Source organism: Equus quagga, chromosome 15, assembly GCF_021613505.1.
Source record: "Equus quagga isolate Etosha38 chromosome 15, UCLA_HA_Equagga_1.0, whole genome shotgun sequence".
Lineage (NCBI taxonomy): Eukaryota > Metazoa > Chordata > Mammalia > Perissodactyla > Equidae > Equus > Equus quagga.
Genome location: NC_060281.1, coordinates 78073900 through 78096762, shown reverse-complemented (window position 1 = coordinate 78096762; position 22863 = coordinate 78073900). Strand labels below are relative to the sequence as shown.

At 33.9% G+C, this 22863-nt stretch overlaps 1 protein-coding gene across 1 annotated transcript in view; it reads left to right on the top strand.

The window, feature by feature from the left end:
- Positions 1 to 22863, top strand: part of TAOK3 (TAO kinase 3) — a 168208-nt gene that overhangs the window by 81895 nt on the left and 63450 nt on the right. The window contains exons 3-9 of the mRNA XM_046640346.1: positions 4796 to 5007; positions 11378 to 11449; positions 11834 to 11935; positions 14974 to 15019; positions 15896 to 15992; positions 18675 to 18788; positions 19938 to 20029. Coding sequence (XP_046496302.1) covers positions 4888 to 5007; positions 11378 to 11449; positions 11834 to 11935; positions 14974 to 15019; positions 15896 to 15992; positions 18675 to 18788; positions 19938 to 20029 — 643 coding nt within the window. The 5' untranslated portion in view covers positions 4796 to 4887. The remainder of the gene's footprint in view (positions 1 to 4795; positions 5008 to 11377; positions 11450 to 11833; positions 11936 to 14973; positions 15020 to 15895; positions 15993 to 18674; positions 18789 to 19937; positions 20030 to 22863) is intronic.

Here is a 22863-nt window from a genome sequence, read left to right as displayed (position 1 = left end):
TTTTCTTTTCTTTTTTTTCTGCTTTAATCTTTATTATTTCCTTTCTCTGCTTACTTTGGGCTAAATTTGCTCATTTTTTCTAGTTTTTTTCTAGTGGAAGCTGAGGTCATTTGTTTGAGACCTTTCTTAAAACAAGAGCTTAGTGCAGTAGATTTTCCTGTGAGTACTGCTTTAGCAGCATCCCACAAATTTTGATATGTTGTACTTTCATTTTAATTAAGATAAAAATATTTTCTTTTTTTTAATTTATTCTTTGACCCATGGACTATTTAAAAGTGTATTATTTAGTTTCCATATATTTGCAGATTTTTCAGATGTCTCTCTGCTATTGACAGATAGCAAATCAAAGTAATGTTTATTACAGCATTTATGGGCTTAACTCCTCCATAAATAACTCTGTACAGAGTTGGGAAGTCGGGCTATGATAGATACAGGAGGGAAGAGAGCATGGTATGAAGGCTCACATGTGATCAGGTGCAGCATCCTCCCATTTTCAAGTGCACTAACAAGGCTGTTGGGATCTCCATCAGAGTGAAAACAGCAGGACTCCTATGGCAAGATCTTTCAGAATTTGAGGGTTCCATTGCAGGTTCAGTCCATGACCCAGGTCCAAAAGTTTTAGCCTTCTCTGCTTCCTCCAGGGCTAACTTCAGGTTCTGGTAAAATAGTTCACATCTGATGGGCATTTCCAGGGAGTGGAATGGATTCTTGAGGGCAAAGTCTGAGCAAATCTCATAAATCTTTTGAAGAGAATCTATTCCAGCTTGCCTAGGATCTGCCAGCACCACAAACTTGATCCTTCTCAGTGTTTGGAAGCAGGGCAGTTTAAATGTGCCTCTAATTTAATTCCATTATGTTCAGAGAATATACTTAGTATGACTTACATCTTTTCAATTTATTGAGGCTTATTTTATGGTGTGGAACATAGGTCTATCTTGGTAAGTGATCTGTGTGCACTTGGAAAGAAGATGTGTTATGATGTTGGGTAGAGTGCTCTGTAAATGTTAATAATCAAATTGCTTGATAATGCTGTTCAAGTCTTCTGTATCCTTACTGATTTTCTGTCTATCTGTTCTATCAATTATTGAGAAAAGGAAACTGAAACCTGCAACTATAATTGTGGATTTGTCTATTTCTCCTTGAAGTTGAATCAGTTTTTAATCATGTATTTTGAAGCTCTGTTATTAGGTGCATAAACATTTAGGATTGTTATGTTCTCTTGATGAATAGATGGATCCCTTTACCATTATGAAATAAACTTCATATTATTCTTTGCTTTGAAATCTATGTTATTTGATATCAATATAGCCAGCCCAGCTTTCTTTTGATTAGTATTATGTCTTTTTCTATCCATTTAACCTATTTGTCTTTATATTTAAAGACATATTTGTGTCTTTATATATACACACATATGTATTCATATATGCAATTAAATTTATGTATAATATACGGTCCATATTCAAATGATATTATACCATTTTGCTTATAGTATAACAACTTTACAATGTTGTGCTTAAATTTCTCTCCTCCTAGACTTTGTGTTATTATACATTTTACTTCTATGTATATTATAAATTCACACTATGTTGTTATTTTTGTTTAAATGATGAAATTTAAATAATGGGCGACCAGGCCCTGAGCTCCCCCCTCTCTGAGCCTTGGCCTGGAAACTCTCCCAGGGCCTTAAGCTGGGCAATTATGGCTCATCTTGTTTGCTGCTCTTCTGTCAGGAATCACCATCCTTCTTTGCCTGTCCATTGTCTTGAAATATCCTCATTTCATTTTTTTTTCCCAGTGTTTTAGTTGTTTCTTGTGGCAGATAATAAATCCAATCCCTGTTACTCCATCTTGGCTGGAAGTAGAAATCTATTCATTATGTTTTTTAAGACAAAGAAGTTATTAATTGTATGTAGTCAAGCTTATTGATTTTAGTTTATGGCTTTTGCCTCTGGTGTCTTGCTTAGTAATTAAATATTCAACTATAATTTATTCTAAAAGATTTTATGGTCTCATTTTTTACATTTAAATTTTTATTTCTTTTGAAAATCATTTTAGTCTATAGTATGACATAGTGATCTATGTATTTCTCCCAAATGGTTATCCATATTACTTAGCTTTATTTACATTGAAGCCAAAATATTCGAAAGTTCAAAATACATTTTGGTGATTGAAAAGATCTTAGTTCTTATAAGTTTAATTTGTAGCTCTTTTGGGTTTTTCTAAAGGCAAGCTTATAGTTTACTTTTTTCTTTTTTTTTTCTTTTTTTGGCATATTCTCCAAAAGGTATGCCTTTGATTTAATCCTTTGTTTCTCTTTTCTATTCTCAAGCATAAGCATTGAAGGCAATAGCACTTTTTGAACTTTATGTATTTTCGGTTAACTGATTGACAAATAACTAGATTTAAGGTACTTTTTCAATAGTATTGATATATTGACTTAATGCTTGATTAGTCGCATTCATGGATTGCCAGGATGAGTGCCCAGGATTACAGGTGTGCTGTTTTCTGTGGCGAATACTTTTGAGGGCTCCCCATTGCCCTCAGGATAAAGTCAAAATTTCTTAATATGGCTTAAAAGACCTATTGAGATTTTCCTTGGCTTAACACCAGCTTTATATTTTCTCCTTCCAACTCTTCCACACATTCGTATTGAATAAACTACTTTTATTTTCCCTGAGTAGGAATACTTTTTCAAATCCAAGTAAGAAATAGTCTGGATCACCCTATTATATCCTTATATGAAAATTTTTTGCTTTTTCCTCATAACAGCAACCAATTATAACTATTTTGTCATTTGTGCCATTATAGTTTAATGCCCGTCACTCCCATTTGACTCTAAGACCTTTAAGGACAGGGACCACATCCCATTCTATCTCCAACACTCAGTACACTGCCTGGCAAATAGTAGGCACCCAATAAATATTTGTTGAATCAAGGAAAGAGTTGAGTGGTTAGATGGATAGTTAGTTTGATGACCTACATATGCTAACGATTTAACTAGACTAACCATATGAAATAATGTACATTGTCACCTAAGGCTATCATGTCGCAAGAGAGAAATACCTCTTAGCATGGTCAGTTTTACTTCTTTAATTAATGACTCTCTTTTTCTCTTCTTGAGTGAAGCCCATTGGCTCATCATGTTTGCAAAACTACAGTTTTATTGGCCAATAACCAAATTTCTAGCATAGTTATCTAGTGGGTCAAGGAAGAAACACAAACTATCCTGTGATAAGTTCAAATGTCGAATGATTCTTGGGGGCAGGAGGTATTTATAATAAAAAACATGGATGAAAGCTAATATTTCAATATTTTTCAAAGAATAAAGAAAAAAGGATCTACACCAAAAAATGTAACTATTGACAATCAACATATAAGCATGTCAAAATGATGTCTTTTTATTAATAGAAACTTTGAACTCAGAATATTTTGTATAGCAGCAGAATAAACTGCCTCTTTAAGTGAACATTTAGCATAGTCTCCAAATTACAGAAGTTTTTTCCAGTGGTTTGCACAGAATTGTTTAATTACCTATTCTACTATATGTATATATCACACATTAATTAAGAGCATGGGCTTTGCAGTTAGATCCGGGTTTGAGTCCCATTTCTGACAAATACTACTTTCCTGACCATGGAGAAGTAGTTCTGCCTCTCAGTCTTAGTTCATCCTATAAAATCCAAATAATAAGGTCCTACTTTATGAAGCTGTTGTAGGGATTAAAGGAGATAATGTGTACATTGTATTCAGTGTTGCCTAAGACATAGTAGTACTTAATAAATGTTAGCTATTATTATTTCAGTATTAATTAGACCAAAATGCTTTTTAAAACAGATTTATTGAGATATAATTTTCATACCATACAATTCACTCATTTAAAGTGCATAATTCAGTGGTTTTCAGTATACTAGCAGTTGTGCAACCATCACCACCATCAATTTTAGAACATCTTAATCACCCTAAAAAGAAAGCCCATACCTTTTAGCTATTATCCCCAATCCCCGCTTCTTCCAAGCCCTAGGCAACCAGTAATCTACTTTCTGTCTCTATAGATTTCCTTATTCTGGATGTATTATATAGACTGAATGACACAATATGTAGTCTTTTGTGACTGGTTTCTTTCACTTAGCATAATGTTTTCAAGGTTCATCCATGTTGCAGCATGCATCAGTACTTCAATCCTTTTTATGGCTGAATAATATTCCATTGTATGGATATAGTATATTTTGTTTATTCATTTGCCAAATGGACATTTGAGTTGTTTCCACCTTCTGGCTATTACGAATGATGATGCCATCAATATCCATGCACAAGTTTTGTGTGAACCTATGTTTTTATATCCCTTGGGTATATACTAGGAGTGGAATTTCTGGGTCAAATGGTAACTCTATGTTTAAGTTTTTGATGAACTGCCAGTCTGTTTCCCAAAATGGCTGCACCATATTACATTCCCACCAGCAGTGTTGGAGCGTTCTTATCTGTCCACGTTCTTACCGATACTTATTATCTGACTTTTCATAATAGCCATCCTACTGGATATGAAATGGTATCTCATTGTGGTTTTAACTTTTATTTTTCTAATGACTAATAATCTAGAGCATCTCTTCATGTGTTAATAGCCACTTGTATATCTTTGGGGAAATGTCTATTCATATCTTTTGCCCGTTTTTCCTTTGGGTTATTTGTCTTTTTGTTATGGAGTTGTAAGACTAAGATGGTTTTTAATATTAATTTGTATTGCCACCAAACAAAATGTGTTCAAGATAAGTTAATGTTAAATCTTATTTTTCTACAGGTACTAAACATTTACCAAAAAAGTAATTTGTCAATGAGAGATAAAGCTGACTGGGATATCAAAAGCAAAGCGCTTGCAAATAACTGGTCATCATGCGTAAAGGGGTGCCAAAGGACCCAGAGATTGCTGATCTATTCTACAAAGATGATCCTGAAGAACTTTTTATTGGTTTGCATGAAATTGGACATGGAAGTTTTGGAGCAGTTTATTTTGTAAGTAATTAAGAATCATTTAGATAGATCACATGAAGAAAGTTTGAATTCTACACATTCTATTATTTATAAAATACACTCGGCTTTAATGTTTATTCTACAAATTAAATGATGTCTATAGTAGAGGCAAATAGTCATTGCTGAAAAACCAATCCCAGAATTCTAAGCATTATTCAAGTCAATGGTGTCTATATCAAATGACTCTGCCATCAAGTTTCTACAAAAAAGTTATAAGCTTGACGTTGAGCCTTATGCATTTCTCCTACATGCCAAGCTCTTTCCTGTCTTGGGGGCTTCATGTATGCTATTCCTCTCAGCTAGAAAACTCTACACATTGCGTCTTCATCCCTGTCTAATTCTTGTTTATCCTACAGATTTCAGCTTAAGTGTTAGATTCACAAGATAGCCTTTCCTGTTCAACCCTCCAGCACTCCATTAAGACATTCTTTATGATCTCATAATATCCTGAGCTTCTATTTTGTTGCATTTGTCACAGTTGTAGTTAAATAATTGTGTGAGATTTTTTGATTCATATATGTCCCTCCCACTAAATAGTAAGCTCATGAGGACAGGGGTTATGTCTATCTTGTGCATTGCTATCTTCTCAGTAACTAGTATAATAATAGGAACTCAATAAATGACAGATGGTCAGGTGGATGGATAGGTGGATAGATGGATGGATGAACGAAGGAGTGGATGGCTACTCAGACAGATGTACTGACAAGGAGTTTTAGTAACAGTCATGTCAAGTCAGTATTTTAGGTTAAGGGGTACAAAGCCTAGCCCCTTAGAGTCAGTTTGAACTCCAAGAATGTGATTACCTTCTGATGAGAAGAATGAGAAATGACTGCAATGTTAACATAGCTCGTTCACCTGAAAGTCATTACATAAAATATAGTTCTTTAATTTATTTAGATAACCTTAACAGTTTGCTTCATCAAAGTAACAAATACTTTAAGAGTACTAGTCCATTAAAGCAAGTAATATTTAAGTACTAATTATTAACCTATTTCTCCTCCAAACCAACCTATTAAATAATTTTTTTTTAATCAAACAGTATTTGACTTTTCCTTTTAAGTGGTCCTTTATGTTCTGCCATCTGGGTAGGGCTTATCTTTAGATGTCCTTCCAAATGAGATTTTATTAATTGACTCTTTAGCTTATTCTTTTGTTTCTAGCCAAATCTTCAGCCTGGGTTTTCTCTGAACTCTTTCTTGTTTCATGTCTGTGCTCAGCACTGCCACCACTTCTTCTCCCTCATCCCCATCGAATACTTGGCTGCCGCTCAAGTACATCTTATCATGAAGTGACCTTTCATGGCTGAAGAGGATGTTAATTTTCTAGTTAACAGTCCCATGTTAATCTTTGGGTTTAGAATCGTATTTAAGGTCCAATCAAAGTGTTGCCTTCCTCATTCACAAAGACACTTTTTTTTGTTTTTGAGGAAGATTAGCCCTGAGCTAACATTCGCCACCAATCCTCCTCTTTTTGCTGAAGAAGATCAGCCCCGAGCTAACATCTGTGCCCATCTTCCTCTATTTTATATGTGGGACACCTGCCACAGCATGGCTTGAGGAGCGGTACTTAGGTCCACGCCCAGGATCCGAACTGGCACACCCCGGGCCACTGAAGCAGAGTGCACGAACTTAACCACTGCACCAGTGGGCCAGCCCCCACAGAGACAGTTTTTTAAAAAAGGATTTTTTTAAATTATAAATATATCATACATGCAAAAAATGTGCATAATACATACACAGTTATATATTTTAATATATAATTTAAAGAATAATTAAAAGGTAAATCCCTTTATAACACCAGCCAGGCCAAGAAATTGAATATTGCCGGCCTTCCGTAAGCCCCTCTTGTGTTAGGAGAATCCACTATCCTGAATTTTATGGTGATTATTTTTTTGTTTTTTTATATATGTAACCCACTTACTTCTGCACCCCTAACAATATAATTTGGGTTTGCCTGGTTTTGAACTTTTCGAAAATGGAAACATTCTGTATATATTTGTTTGTGACCTCTTTATTTTGCTTGGAGGTAGATTCTTCAGCCATCTTTTCTTGCTTTCCTTCTATTACGTTATAACTAATTCATCCTCTCAGAATCTCTCTTGGCCAGAGTCAGAGGGTAGTTCCAATCTGTATTTGACTCTGCTATTTTAAAGAGCAGCCAAACCCCTCTCCAAGTTCTCTTTTAGAATGGATGCAATAAACCGAGTATGCTTTGAAACTTATTAACAAGCCATCTGTACTAGGGGCAAAATGAGACCTACTTTGTAATAGGCTGTAAAAGACCTAGCGATTTATTTGCTTTTGGGGCCACATTCTGTCTACTTAACTAGAGTACATGCCTTTTGAAAATGAGGACTATTTCTAATACTTCTTTACAACTTTAAAGACTAGCACAATGCCCCGTTTACAGTAGTCACTAATATGTGTAATTTGTTGATAATGATAGACTAGAGAAATCATAAAGATACCTTGGTGGCTTTGATATTGAAATGTAATCATTAACTATATATTGCCTGTATACAAAAGTGAGTAATACAGGCCCATAAAAGCTCATAAGGCACTAAAAAACAGATTAAAGGGGAATTAACTGACACTTTACTAAAAAACTTACAAAAAGCTTTAACCTTTTATCTATAGTGTTCACATAGGTAGTATGTTAAAAATTGATTTTCTCACTGGCCACAGTAATATTTCTGTGTTGCTCCTCCCTCACTGCTAATAGATTCTTCCTCCATTATTCATACCATTATAACCAAGAAGACTGTCCTCTCTTACTTAGCCAACTGCAATAGGCTCCTCACTGATCTCTGTGCACCCATACTGATCTCTCTCTGCTCTATTGTCCACATCACGGTGAACTTGGGGAAAATAAAAAGTCAGTTTGATCATATTACCTTTTCACTATGAAGCCTTCAGGGTCTCTCCTCTGTTCCTAGGCTAAGATTAAAATCCTTACTGGAGCCTGCCTACAAGGTCTTCCATGATGTGGTCCCTTATCGATGCCAGAACTGTATTCCCTCTTATCCTCATTGCTCTAGCTGTAATATTCTATCTTTCCTTTGATCGTCCATCATTGGATCTTTGCACAAACTTTCTCTCTGGAATGTTTTCTTGACTCACGCTCATCCTTGAGCTCTCAGTTGAAGTCTCGCTTCTTCAGGGAAGCCTTGCCTGACCTGCCTAAGTTACATTCCCCCATTTTTGGTTCTCAAAGTAACACATACCCTTCTGCATAGCACATGTCACAGTTGCAATGTTACGTTAGTTTGTTATGATTTTATTTTTCTTATGTCTATGCTACTAGAAGAGAGACAGGTACTGAGCACATTTACTCACAGATCTATCCCTAGCACTTAGCCCGATACCTGATAAATTTTGAACACCTAGTAAGTATTTCTGAGATGAGTGAATTATGAAGAACTCAGAGAACTTGGTACTGCTAATTAGTACTTTTCTTGAGTCATAGTCATGCTAGCAAGCCATAAAGACCAGAGTCTAGCAACCAACATTTTTATACCTAAACACTATAATTTTGTTAGACTCTTTGTAGTTTACATGGAATGATGCCAGGAAATAGGTTTAAAGTGAATTGTAAGCTGGCACAGTTCTTGTAGAATCAATCACCTGAGAGCATATATTATATTCAGAGAAAATTGAAACTATTCACTTGATGAAATATCTGTGTGGTTTGGATTTACATAAGTAATTCAGAAATTAGCAGCAGTAACAAATGAGATAGTAAGAAACTCTGTATTAAAGGAAAATAAAAAGGGCTGAGCATGTTTATTTTTTTATTCACTTAAACACAACTATAAAGTTTCTAGGTTTCTACTGTTGCCTTGTTGAACTCAGCATGTCATGTATAATCTACCTACAGTAAGTAATTTCATTCTCCTCTTCTGGGTATAACTGCCTTTTTTTTAGCTGAGGTTCAATAAATAGGGCAAAAAAAAGCACTTACGTTTAATTTTTATATTTCTCTAGAAACTAAGCAAAATGTTGACAATGTAAATGTAGCTGGAAAATGGTTAAGAAAATATTCAACACATAGTAGGTTCTCAATAAATATTTTTTGAATCAATGATCTTGCTTAAAGTTACTGAGACCATTGAGACTGTTGAAAGTGTTAAGTATGAATGTAAGTTTCAAGAATAAAACTTGAAATGTTTAGAGGTTGTAATCATTCATAATACAGTATGAAGCACTGGAAAGCTGAGACTTCATTGAGAGTTTCCTTTGTCTGTACTAAAACAATGACCTTTCTTTAAATTTCAGTTTCAGGTTTGAATTTTAACCAGTATAAAATTGCATTAAAAATCTCACATCTATAGAAAAATCAACATGAGTATGTTTTTCAAATTTCACGTCTCTGCCCCAGTAGATAGGTTCTATAAGCAAGTACACTTATCAGGTTCTAAGTAATGATTACTCTGTGAAGGTAAAGAAATGTTTTTATTTTAGGATAATTCTTTTTTCATGTCTCTGGTTCCAAAGAAGCATTGATTGTAAATAACCTTAATAAACAATTAGATAATCCTATCTGATTCCTTTTGTGTGGGCCTTTTTTTTTTCTTTTTAGAAAAGTTAAGGATTTTTTTTTTAAAACCCCACTACAAGTTAAAATTCCTGATTGTTTGAGTATTTCCTAAACCTTCCCCAGGCTCCTTAAGCTGCACAATACATAGATTCATGCCCCAAATATCCATCTTTCAGGTATAGTCTCTCTAACCTTTATTGTAATACTGAATTTACATCAACTTTTCTTTGTTGCTGTCATATAAGCAGTCTTAGTGTTAAATTTTAAAAGCCAGCAAAATGTGATTTTTGCTTTTGAACAAGTCAGTCTGTACCTTCTAAATGAACAAAATATCTAAAAAATGCCTTTGTAGAATCCTGCTGATTTGAAAACTATAACTAGTGGATACCTTGTTTGTATAATAGGTACTTTTACCTAAGTGCTTGTAAAAAAAATTTTTTTAGTGTGTGTTCATTTTTTCTGCATTTTGGCATCCAGTAAGAATCTGGAGTTGAATTGTTTTTACATCAGTAAGTTGTAATAGTTTGAATTTAAATTTTTTAATCAAAAAGAAACCATTGTTATATCTGAGGAGCTTCCTTAATTAGATGATTTGAGAAAATGATTATGCATTTTTCTCTAAAATTGGTGACCTGATTTTATCAGTCAGTGAATTCCAATCCTTTACCTCAGAACCACTGCTATAGCTTTATTGGTTAACAATAATAGTAATATTCTGGAACCAAAATAGCTTACATAGATCAGGGGTATGATGCAGAGCCCTGTAATTAAAAGAAAACCAAAATTAGATCATCTTTTAATGTCTTATCTTTATTTTTCTGAAAATTTTTAGAAAATTTAGTTTTGAATCTCTTAAGTACTTGGGAGGAAAAGAATATTACTTGAGTTATTTGTGGTTTTCATGTGTGCTTTAAATGAACTGTTATATTTTGGATATGGAGAAGATACATCAGGATAATTATGAGACAGGACCGCCTTTGTGGATGACCAGACACACACGCAGACGCACACGTGTGTATGTGCATATGTAGTGCATTCTTTTGATAAAGTATGTGTAACTTTGAAGTGAAAGTTCCTCTTAAGATTAATCTTACCTTCTGCTGCACTGTTCAATGCAGTAGCCACTATTTAAATATGTTAATTAAAATTAAATGAAATTTAAAATCCATTTCCTCAGTCACATGTGCCACATTTCATGTGCTGCCATGTACAATGTAGACGTAGAACATTTCTATCATCATGGAAAGTTCTATTGGACAGTACTGCTCCGGGGATTATCATGATATATATCCCGGTATAAATTCTTTCATAATTTTTTTTACACATATACTCACATTATTACTATTTTGCAGAAATAAGATCATACCATACAGCTTGTTTTTTGTCATGATATTTTTGACATCTTTTTGTATTACTATATATACATATAGATTACCTCATTCTTTTCATAGTTATTTCATTATATGACTGTACCATGTTTATTTAACTGGTTCTCCATTGACGGACATTCTACATGGCGAAGCCAGAATAGATGTTTTGGAAATAAGACTCATTTTTGTTTGATTGGATATATTTTGTTAAACCCTAATTCTTTGTTATAGTACACAATCTTTGCATGTGTATTGAAAGGGATAAAGAGAGGCTGTACCTTAAAGTGAGGTGGAAATGTCCATCTAGCCTATCAAAAGTTGGAATATCTTTAAACTGTGATAATGAAATGTGAGAATGTTGTTTAAATTCTCTAGTCGAATATTTAAGTTAAACTGACTGAAACATCATTCATTCTTTTTAATTTTTTTCTACTCTCTTAAAACAGGCCACAAATGCTCACACCAATGAGGTGGTGGCAGTTAAGAAAATGTCCTATAGTGGGAAGCAGACACATGAGGTAAGTTAAAGACAGTTGTCTACCTGAACTAACATAAGCAAGTTCGGATGAAATTGACAGGAGAAACAAAGTTCCTTAAACATTTCGTTATCACAATTCTTTTTCTTCCTTCTTGTGAAGCATACAATAAATGTTCCTAATATTCTAGCTCAATCAACTATTTTGTGGAATAGAACATGGGTTAGTATAGTGAATTTATTACAATATATTTGGTGATAGATTTATATTTGCATGTATTCAAACTAAAGAAATAGAAATTTAAATAGTTTCTTCATTTATTAAACATTTGCTTGTGCATTTAAAAATAAAAGAACATTTTATATGTATACTTGATAATAAAATACTATTTTCAGTTTAAAATAACATTTTCTTTCTGACCAATAGAAATGGCAAGATATTCTTAAGGAAGTCAAATTTTTACGACAGTTGAAGCATCCTAATACCATTGAGTACAAAGGTTGTTACTTGAAAGAGCACACTGCTTGGGTAAGTCAAAGGACTTCTATTATTTATTTTTTTCTATTAAAATTTTTTTCTTTTTTTATTCTATTATCTCTTTGAGTTGTAAAATTATCAGTCTTATTTCTGTCTCATTTGACTTTTTTTAATCAATATTTAACATTTGTTAATACCTCAGAGTATGCCAAATGGTATACATTTCATAAGATTAAATTTATCTAGCTATTGGAAAATTCCGTTCTGTAAGCGCTCAACAAAGAGACAGTGAAAAGTTAACACTATTCTATAATGATTTATTTGTAAAAGTAAAGGGCAGGGCCTTTTATTCTCATCCTAGAATTTTTATTGTTGACATTTCTCATTCCCCACTCCAATTCCTTCACAATTTAGAATTGTGCTTGATATTACCAACACCATCTAAGTTTTACCAAACAGGGCCTAGCACTATGATTTAAATAAAACAGTTTGTTGTTCCACTCTATCTTCTTGAGTATTTTTATAAATTATTGTGTTTCTGTTATTAGGTTGGCACATTAGGCACTATTTAGGAGATGAAAATGTTATACTTTGCCCTTTATCAGATTGCTCACTCCAACTTAAAGTCCAATTTAACTATCATTTATTGAGTGCTTACCATGTACCAAGTCCTTTCCTGTACATGATCTCTGATTAGGGAATGGAAGTTTTGTTCCCAGAAAGACTATCAAACAGTATACTTAAAAATAAACATTTCTGTTCAGGCAACTCTTAAAAGATATCTAGAGGCATTGCTTCTGTTCTGAGCAGAAGAAATTAATCAGAGGAGTATCTCATCTGGAAATCAGTTCTCTCGCAATCTCAGCTGTCTTGAAGGAGTCAAGGGATTTCGAGCAGAGAGAATAAATGTTACAAAATCAAGTGCTAAATTCATGTGTTTCAAGTCTTAGAAAATCCTCTGAGCTCCTATTTGAAGCCTATTTACTCTTAGATTACATAGAGTACTAATAACTTTGGTCACCTGATCTCTGTCTACAACTGATTTGATAGGCTAATTAGAAGGAGCTCCCTGGAACTGAGCTGCTGGAGACATTCATACAAACAACCACAGACTAATTTGACCATAAGGAAGAAGTGGGGGAAGCTAGAATGCGGACCTGAAAATTTAAAAGCAGAGCAACTAGAGCTGTTTAATGTCAGGAGCAAACAACCAGCCACAGCTCAGTTGCCTTGTGTTATGGAATAATGTGGAAAGAATATTTGTGAGCAGAACATGGAGTTGTTTAATATGTAATTTGAAAAAGATAAGCATATATATATATATATATATATTCCGTTACTCAGTTTAAGAAATTAGAAAAGTATGTGATACAATAGAGAAATGTTTCCATCAAAATTGGTTAAAGAAAAAAAGTATTGGGGCCGGCCCAGTGGTGGAGCAGCTAAGTTTGCACGTTCTGCTTCACTGGCCCAGGGTTCACTGGTTCGGATCCTGGGCACAGACCTAGGCACTGCTTATCAAGCCATACTGTGACAGGCGTCCCACATATTAAGCAGAGGAAGACTGTCACAGATGTTAGCTCAGGGCCAATCTTCCTCAGCAAAAAGAGGAGGATTGGTGATGGATGTTACCTCAGGGCTGATCTTCCTCAAAAAAAGTGTGTATTTGTTAATTATACCTCAATAAAGCTGAAAAAAACAGTGCACGTGAAAGACTAATGTTCATTATAGTAATCATTTATGTGGAATCTTTCATTTCACAATAAGAAATAAAATTAATGTTCGTGAATCTACTTTTAATGTCAAGCAGAAAACTATAATAGTTTCTGATCTTAAACTTTGAAGCTTCTCATATTGTTTTAAATTATTCCAGTAATAGAATAATTTTTATATATTCATATATTTAATTTTGTGGTCTCACATTAATTTTGTAAATGAAAGGAACCAATGTATTAATATTGGTTATGTCTAGGTGATTGTAGGAAATTTGTATTTTATAACAAGTATATAGTGTTTTTTCAAATAACAGAATAATAATTTGCAGGAGTATGTTTGCTTGTTTGTGTGTGTGTGTGTTTGGAAATTGGTCAGTGAGCACTCATAGTTCTGACCTTGGTAAATCAGTAGCCTAGGATACCTAAAAAGTCTAAGATGAGAGTAAAGAAAGAGTTTTCTCATTTTTGCTTTTAAAAAGCCTCCCAAGATTGCAAACCCAATAGATACAAATAGTATTTTAATAATATTCTAGAAATATTTTTAGATATAAATTTAAATATCCCATATCTCTCAGGGATTCAAGCTAATGTAAGGATGTATAGCAGGCTACATCTTTAGATTGAGTTGGTTTTTTTTGCTGGGAAAGATTGGCCCTAAGCTAACATCTGTTGCCAGTCTTCCTCTCTCTTTTTTTTCCTCCCCAAAGCCCCAGTCCATAGTTGTATATTCTAGTTGTAAGTCCTTCTAGTTCTCCTATGTGAGCTGTTGCCACAGCATGGCTACTGACAGACAAATGGTGTGGTTCCACGCCCGGGAACAGAAACTGGGCTGCCAAAGCCGAGCATGCTGAAGTTTAACCACTTGGCCAGCAAGGCTGGCTCTAGATTGAGTTCTAAACAATATTTTCTTGTATAGAACTTTTTAAAATATGAAAATAAGGAATTTACTACTTATTTATTTTATTTAACTAGTATTTCCCAGTATAGATTTTACTGGTTTATATATTTGGTTGCCACTTTCCAATTTATAAAATTTAAATTATAGTGCAACCTAGTCACCTCAGATCCTTTTGAAACAGGATGGTGTGGAAATTAGGAAATAAATAAACTGGCAGTCTCAGCTTGACCATTTACAGTGAATATTTCCATATCCGGTCCTCTTATAGTCTTAGACCAATTCCAAGTAGGAGATGACAAAAACAGATGAGAAGAATTATAAAAATCAATTAGTGCCAGATGACCAAAATTTAATGCGGGTTCAGGTAGGTCAGAATATTTATTCTTCTAGTTTTCTTAGTTCCTTGGTTGCTTGGTTGGTTTCAGCAGCTTCTTATTAACCTTCATTGTTCTGGTTATTATTATAATTTATTACAGTTGGTGATGGAGTATTGCTTAGGCTCAGCCTCTGATTTGTTAGAAGGTAAGAATAAAAGCACTATCCCCTCCTTTCTGCTTTACCTTGACCAGAATGTTATCTACTCCTATAGTAAAGTGCAGTGAGGGCAAACTAAATGGATTATAACGTAGACTCAAGCGTAGTGTGGATGAGCTGTGTGAACTTTATCTCTGCAGTGTCACTGAAAGTATCTGAGTAATGCTTAGCAGCCTCCCTGCAGTTTAGTTCGTGGCCCATCCTGGACGAGTACACTAAGATGTTTAGCTAATATGAGGTAGTATGTTTAGCCAAAAACATCAAATTCATGTGTATATATGGAAGAGAGGTAGATGGTATCAAATTATATTGATATTTAACCCTTTCAAATATCTTGACTGACCCAGTTCTCCTCTGTAGATACTGTTATAACCAGAGACTGTGTTGAAAATTTACATTAAAAAAAACTTTCTTATATCGTCCTTCATCTCTGAATAGAAATTGCTTATTAGCTGCTTTCACAAATAATGAAAACCTGCAGTTAGAGGGGTAATTATAGATGGCTTTGTGGCAGAGGAGAATAATGCAACCTAAAACACTCTAGGCGTTTAAAATGTCAGAAGAGACTAGTAAATTTGGGCCTGGCCAATTGACTTACAACTGGCAAGTAAATTAACAATTCATTACAATGAATATAAGGCTTTGTTTTGTTTTGAGGGGTTTGTTTGTTTTTATCCTTGAGTTTTCTGTTGTCTGATTATTTATGGCTGTCATATAGAAAATATATATCCTGTGTATTTAGATGAATGTGTTCCCAAATAGTCGTTTGAGAAAGTATGTAATTCAGTCTGTTATAGCTGTATAGGATAATAAATAGAGGAATAAAACTGATCATCTACTCTGGGATTTTTTTTCCTTCCTCAGTTCATAAGAAACCACTTCAGGAAGTAGAGATCGCTGCCATTACTCATGGTGCCTTGCAGGGGCTAGCCTACCTGCATTCTCATGCATTGATTCATAGGTAAGATTAGAGACCAGTTACATTTTCATTTCAGTTACAGAACTGTCTATTCAAGGAAGCTTGAGAATTAGTGCATGCTCCAGTTTTTAGGGTGCCTAAGGTTTTATGGGACACAAATAGATTGCTGCTGCTTCTGGATGAAAGGAGTAAAGTTGCTGGAATTTACTTCCTATCTCTTGGTCTCCCCAGTATATCCACAAAGACTTACATCATGTCTGTTCTGTAGGTAACTATTCTCCAGGCAGAGTGTTGCAGGGAAATTTAAAGAAGGGCCTTGCAGCCTTTTGATACTGTATCAAGAAGAAGAGAAAATTAGCCTTCTTTGCATATATTTATTTCCTAACTGAGTTTCTTCCTCCTTTCCTATTGCAAATAGCAAGTCAATCTTATATAAATATATGCTGTTTTATCACTTTAAAATATTTTACAATTCTCTTTTTTTAATTTTTTTTTTTTTTTTAAAGATTGGCACCTGAGCTAACAACTGTTGCCAATCCTTTTTTTTTTTTCTGCTTTATCTCCCCAAATCCCGCCCCAGTACATAGTTGTATATCTTAGTTGCAGGTCCTTCTAGCTGTGGCATGTGGGACGCCGCCTCAACGTGGCCTGACGAGCAGTGCCATGTCCACGCCCCGGATTCAAACCGGTGAAACCCTGGGCCGCCGCAGCAGAGTGCGCTAACTTAACCACTTGGCCATGGGACCGGCCCCAATATTTTACATTTCTGTAGTCCATATAGATATTTAGGAAGGTATTAATTGTCTTTATTTTGGCAGATAAAGAAACTGGGACTCAAAGATTTAAATAACTTGCCTGTAGTTTCACAGCATTTATATACTAAAAGTTTAAACTCAAATTTCCTAACTTCTAATTCAAGCCTTTCCTCTACCTTATATTTTTTTCTACCACAGCCTCTCTTCTCGCTCCAGCCTACTTTCCACCTAACTTCTCCTAAACAAGGATGTTGTTAGTAATCTTTCCTTTTCTCAGTAAAGAACTTCTAGTACAGTTACTTGAATGAATGGTGGTAGAAGTAGTGGAATATGAGGGGGGTATAAAGGATCTGAGATGGCTCTAAAACAAAAGAAAGCACTTTGACATTTACTAGGAAGAAATGAAACTATTAGGTCATAGGTTCCTCTTTTGCTTCTTTTTATTCACGCTAGGGTAGCCATCACCAGTTACTGGAACTACATAAGCAGGACTTCCTCAAGATAGGCAGACTGAAATTCCTGCCATGAATTAGGCTTATTTATAAGGACTAGGAACGAACCTAACCACGTCTGATACATATCAAAGAAATAAATTTAACCATAATGCCTATGGATTTGACACTTTAAAAAATATTTGATACCAAGCTATCATTACTAAACACCAACTTGTTTATGATGATTTTGCCTGCTCCTGTTTAAAGCCACAGTTCAGTTTTTTGTGCCTTTCTTACCTCAATCTACACATTAATATTTTATTCTGTATTATATTTTAACTTCTTTAATATGTAAAAGAAGTTGAAAAGATAAAAAAAATTTAAAGAATGCTCTGTATTTAATATTAAATACCATGTCTCAGATTTTTATTATTTTGATATAAAAGGCAAGTCAGTGTTCTAATTGAAGATAATAGAGAAAAGATATTTTTCTGTTGTAAGAGAAATAAATAATGCTTTTTTTAGTTCTCTCTGCCAATACGTAATGTCGTCATGAGGAAAGAAACTGAATTTTCAAGGGAAGATTTTTGGAAACGTTTTAAATCATTTGAACCTTATCATTTTCAACTTAAGTTTTCCTCATTCTCTCTGCTTTGTCTTTCTACTGCCCATCAACCTACAATTCTTGGTTCCTAGTACTCATTGCACTTCATTCCTTTTTTTTTTTTTAAAGAGAATAAGGAGTACATCCACACCTTCTCATTCTTAATTATCATACTGAAGAATGAATTTTTTTAAATTAATTTTTAAAACTTTTTGCTGCATAAAATATCTAATAGCTTTAATAGTAACCACTTGCAATTCTTTGTAGAAATACAATAGAAATGCAATTTCCTAACCCCTAATCCTTGTTTGTTTTGATCTTTCAGGGTCTTCTTTTTACTGTACAGTGTTATTTTTAAAATAACACCTTCTATATAACATGTACCCTCAAATGCCTTAGAGTTGCAGTTACAATTAAAGACAGAGAGAAAGGGTCACAGGCAAGAAAGAAAAGGTATGTGTGTAGTTGAGGTTTATTGGTAGGTAGTCAATACAGAGTCATTGAAGGTTTGTTTAGACTCCAAAAATGTCGTGTAATTTGGAAAAGAAAAAAAAAAGGCATTTACAAATGGTGCCAATTTTCCCAACACAAGGAATACTGTTGGTAACTGGATTTAGTGTCTAAGAATATGCTTTTGTAAGTGTAGCAACTGAATAGGTTTCCTTGTCTGCTTTGTCTGCCTTTTTTCTCATTGTATTACCTCTTTCTGAAGAAAGCTCTACCTTTTAGTAATTACTATGACCCACCTGTAAGTACACCCAGGAATCTGGGCCCCCTTACAACATAGAGTAATTACTAAATCCCCTTCTGGCTATCTGAGCAAGGTTTTTTTTTTTTTAATAAACTTTTGGTCTTATTAATTGCATGCTCTGACCTATTCCATAATCAAAATTGAAAAGTAATTTTCTAACCCTCCTATATTTTCCTATAGGGATATTAAAGCAGGAAATATTCTTCTAACAGAGCCAGGTCAGGTGAAACTAGCTGATTTTGGATCTGCTTCAATGGCTTCTCCTGCTAACTCCTTCGTGGGCACACCTTACTGGTAGGTAGAATTAGAAAACATGACATAGTTTTAAAATATGCATTCACAAACAAGATGGACTCATAGCACTGGTTTGGTTTGGTTTTGTTTATTTGACAGTGTCTCACCATATGCCTCAAATGAGGCTTCATTAAAGAAGGATAGAAAACTTACTAGCAAAAAAGAAATTTCCAATGACTAGATTGTTCAAATAAGGTTGATGTCACTGTGTGTAAACTGAGCAGGATTATCAATTCACTGACCAGGCTCAGGTTTTAGATTTCATTTGAAGTTTCTTTTGAACTTTTCTCTTGAGGCGGAGTCTCTAGGCAAGGGACAAGGTAATTTCTTTAACCTTCTCTGACTAGCCAATGAGAATAAATATTACCTTTCAATGAAAGTAATCCAAGTTCTTGTTTTTGTTGAGTTCTCTGATACTTTACCAAGCTTGTCATTCTGACTTAAAGTTTCAGCCATTCTATTTAAGATTTCTTTCCTTTCTTTCATAGATACATTGGAATTTCATTGTATCTTGGAGAATGACTTATATCCTTGGAAAATTACTTACCTACTAAAAAGATGAGCTACTATCTGAATTTTTTTCCATCATCGTCAAATAGCATTTACTAAGCAACTAGTTATACACACTAATAGAGAACACATTAAACTGATAGGCCCCCTGCCCTCCTAATGAAAATCCATTATCAACAAACAAGTAAAATAATATGCATTACCATAGCCTGTTTGTTTGTTTTTTAAGTTGTATTATATTTTAAGTATCTGATATACTGCTTTATATAGTTCCATAAAGTATTTTCATTTGTTTAAAGTAATTTATTTGTTTCATACATATTAATCCCTTTACAAGTCTCTCTGAGGTAGCTAGTAGAATTCTTTCCATATTATAGATGAAGAAACTGATACACAGAAAACTGAGAGTAAATGGTGGAACTAGGATTTATTGAAAATATTGCATTGTTTCATGTAAATCACTGAGTATATTGTTTGTATTTTGAATAGTGTTTTCCCAAAGGATTTGTGCAAGGAAATAATATCTTTATCAGACAAAATTTTAGAATACTCTCAAAAACAGCTATTTCATTGAATCACTTTACTGGGTGAATTTTGGTTTTAATTTACAACTTGAACTTTGCACATCATGTTTGGCAGGATGGCTCCAGAGGTGATCTTAGCTATGGACGAAGGACAGTATGATGGGAAAGTGGATATTTGGTCACTTGGGATCACCTGTATTGAACTGGGTGAGTAAGAGTTGTTTTCCTTATACTTTTGAGAATCACTCTTTATTATGATTGTTAATTCATTTGTCCAGCTATTCTTTAATCAGTTACTGCTGTATGTGTGCCAGACAATGTGAATTTATTATATTTTTTCTATACGTTTGTATAACATCTGAAGATTCTCTCTGCTTTCTCTCTGCTACATTTTTATGTTATTAATTTAAGTAAAAGAGTTTGAGCAGTTAATGAATGTGGGAATACACAATAGTAAGTATTAACATTTGAAAAACATCCATTCTCCATACCATGAGTGATAATATATGTCCTTCCTTCATGGTTGTATCCATTACTTAATTTACATTCCAACTTGTATAAGGAAAAAAGTAGTAGTAGACTTTTCAAAGATCTGCCTCTAAAAACTGTATTTGACCCATATAGGGAGCAACTCTGGTGAAAACGTCATATTAGAAGGTACTCCCAGCTTTCAAGTTGTTCCCCAAATATTGTTGCAGTTATTTAAAATTGTCTAACACACCACAGAATCTCAATTCTCTGGTTGTATATTTTGAACTTTAAGATATCTTAAAGTTACCTTTATCCAGCAGTATACTGGTAAATCTAATCAAAGACTCTCTTGAGGAGGGGACATAAAAAGCCATAATTTGTAGCATTTGCCAATTTCCATGGTGTAAATATTCCCACCGTAGCCAATTTCAGGCTATCAGTTTGATTCACTAAATATGGAATTGGAGAAAGTTATGCACAGTTGACCTTTCAAAGCCAGTGTGAGCTGCCTCCAGTACAACACTGCCTTTATCTAGATTTTTTTATTTCAAATGTATGTAAATATGTTTAATTTTTTTTTTTTTTTTGAGGAAGATTAACCCTGAGCTAACTACTGCCAATCCTCCTCTTTTTGCTGAGGAAGACTGGCCCTGAGCTAACATCCATGCCCATCTTTCTCTACTTTATATGTGGGACACCTACCATAGCATGGTTTTTGCCAAACAGTGCCATGTACACACCCGGGATCCAAACCGGTGAACCCCAGGCCACCAAGAAGCGGAACATGCGAACTTAACCGCTGCGCCCCCAGGCCAGTCCCTAAATATGTTTAATTTTTTAAAAATCAGTTTTAAAAATTTCTTTGTCTAATTTTTTAAATTTAGATTTTAATTTTTTTGTTTAATTTCTTCTATCCTGGTATCCAAATTGATCCTGTAAGAATTTCTGAGTCCCAGTCTGATTCTTAGACTATAGTTTTCTCTTTCTGTAAAATGTTTGGCCTATAAAGACGACTTGGGGTACTTGGCCTACAAGACGACTTGTATTGCATTTCCAATTGCTTCCTTGGCCCCTTCCAAAGAAGAAATATATGATAAAGTTACATAATTAGTCTTTTTTTTTTTCACATTAAAGAGATATTAATGAAAAAAAAAAACAGGGAGGAAACTTAGGATATATACTTAATTTTTAAAAATAAGTAACATTCACTGGTTTCTAAATCAAAAAAATATAAAAAGCCATGCGGTGAAAGGACTTCTTCCCTCCCTGGCCCTGTTCACGAGGTTCCTTCCCCGCCCCTGCCAACACACACAGGGAACCACTTTAGGAATTTCTTCTATATCCTTCCAGAGTTTCTTTACAAATATACAAACATGAATATACACTTATTGTACTCCTTTTCACACACAAGTTAACATATACAAGTTGTTCTGTACTTTGATTTTTCATTTAACAACATCTTGGAGATCTGTTTTATATTAGTGACTCAGACATCTTTTTCTTTTCCATTTTTTTTTTACTTTTGCATCATGTTATTCCATTATGTAGATGTACCATAATTTATTTGACTGGTCCTATATTAATGGATATTGGTGTAATAGTGTTTTTTTAGGTTCTAATATTATGTTATTCTTTCACTGCAAAGGAAATTCATCTAATTTATTCACACTTTTTGAGGGGGCACTCAACAGAAATATTTGTGTACTTTTAAAGGACTTATGATGAACTTCAGTAATGCTGTGTAGAACTTGACAAGTTAGTCCTAAAATTCATAAGGCCAAAACTAATCAAGACAATTTTGAAGAAATAGAATTTGACCAGAAGAATCACTCTACATAATTCCATACCATATTAATTAAATCAATATGGTATTGGTGCAGGGAAAGACTAATATCCAATAGAACAGTCTAGAAAACCTAGAAACAGACTCATGTATAAGTTATATTTTGGTATAAGACAGAAAAGACAGTACAGATCAATGGGGAGAGGACGGCCAGTTTGATAAATAACATGAGACAATTTGGTAATTTTATGATAGAAACTAAAATTAGATTCCTAGTTATGCCATACATAAAAATAAATTCCGAATGGGTTAAGTACCCAAAAGTAAAATTTAAAACTTTTAGGAGAAGCCCAATTATGCCTCAGTTTCCTCATGTGTAAAATAGAAATAACAATCCCATGAAGTAGGGGCTATTATTATGAAGATTAAAGAATTAATATATATAAAGTTCTTAAAACATGACGAGGCACGTAATAAGCACTATGTAAGTATAATTATTGTTATTATTATTCTACAAGTATACCTTTATGGGTATAGGGTATAGGGAAGAATTTTTCTAAACAATATTAAAAAAACATAATAACAAATATGATAATTTTTATAACTTTAAAATATAATGCTATGTAAAACACAAAAATTAAAAGACAAACCATAGACTAATAGAAAGTAGTTGAAACATAATCTAAACAACAGAGTATTGGTCTAGAATTTATAAAGGACTATTATGATTTCTTTATCAAAAAGACAAAAGACAAACGGCCTGTAGAAAAATGGACAAAGAATATGA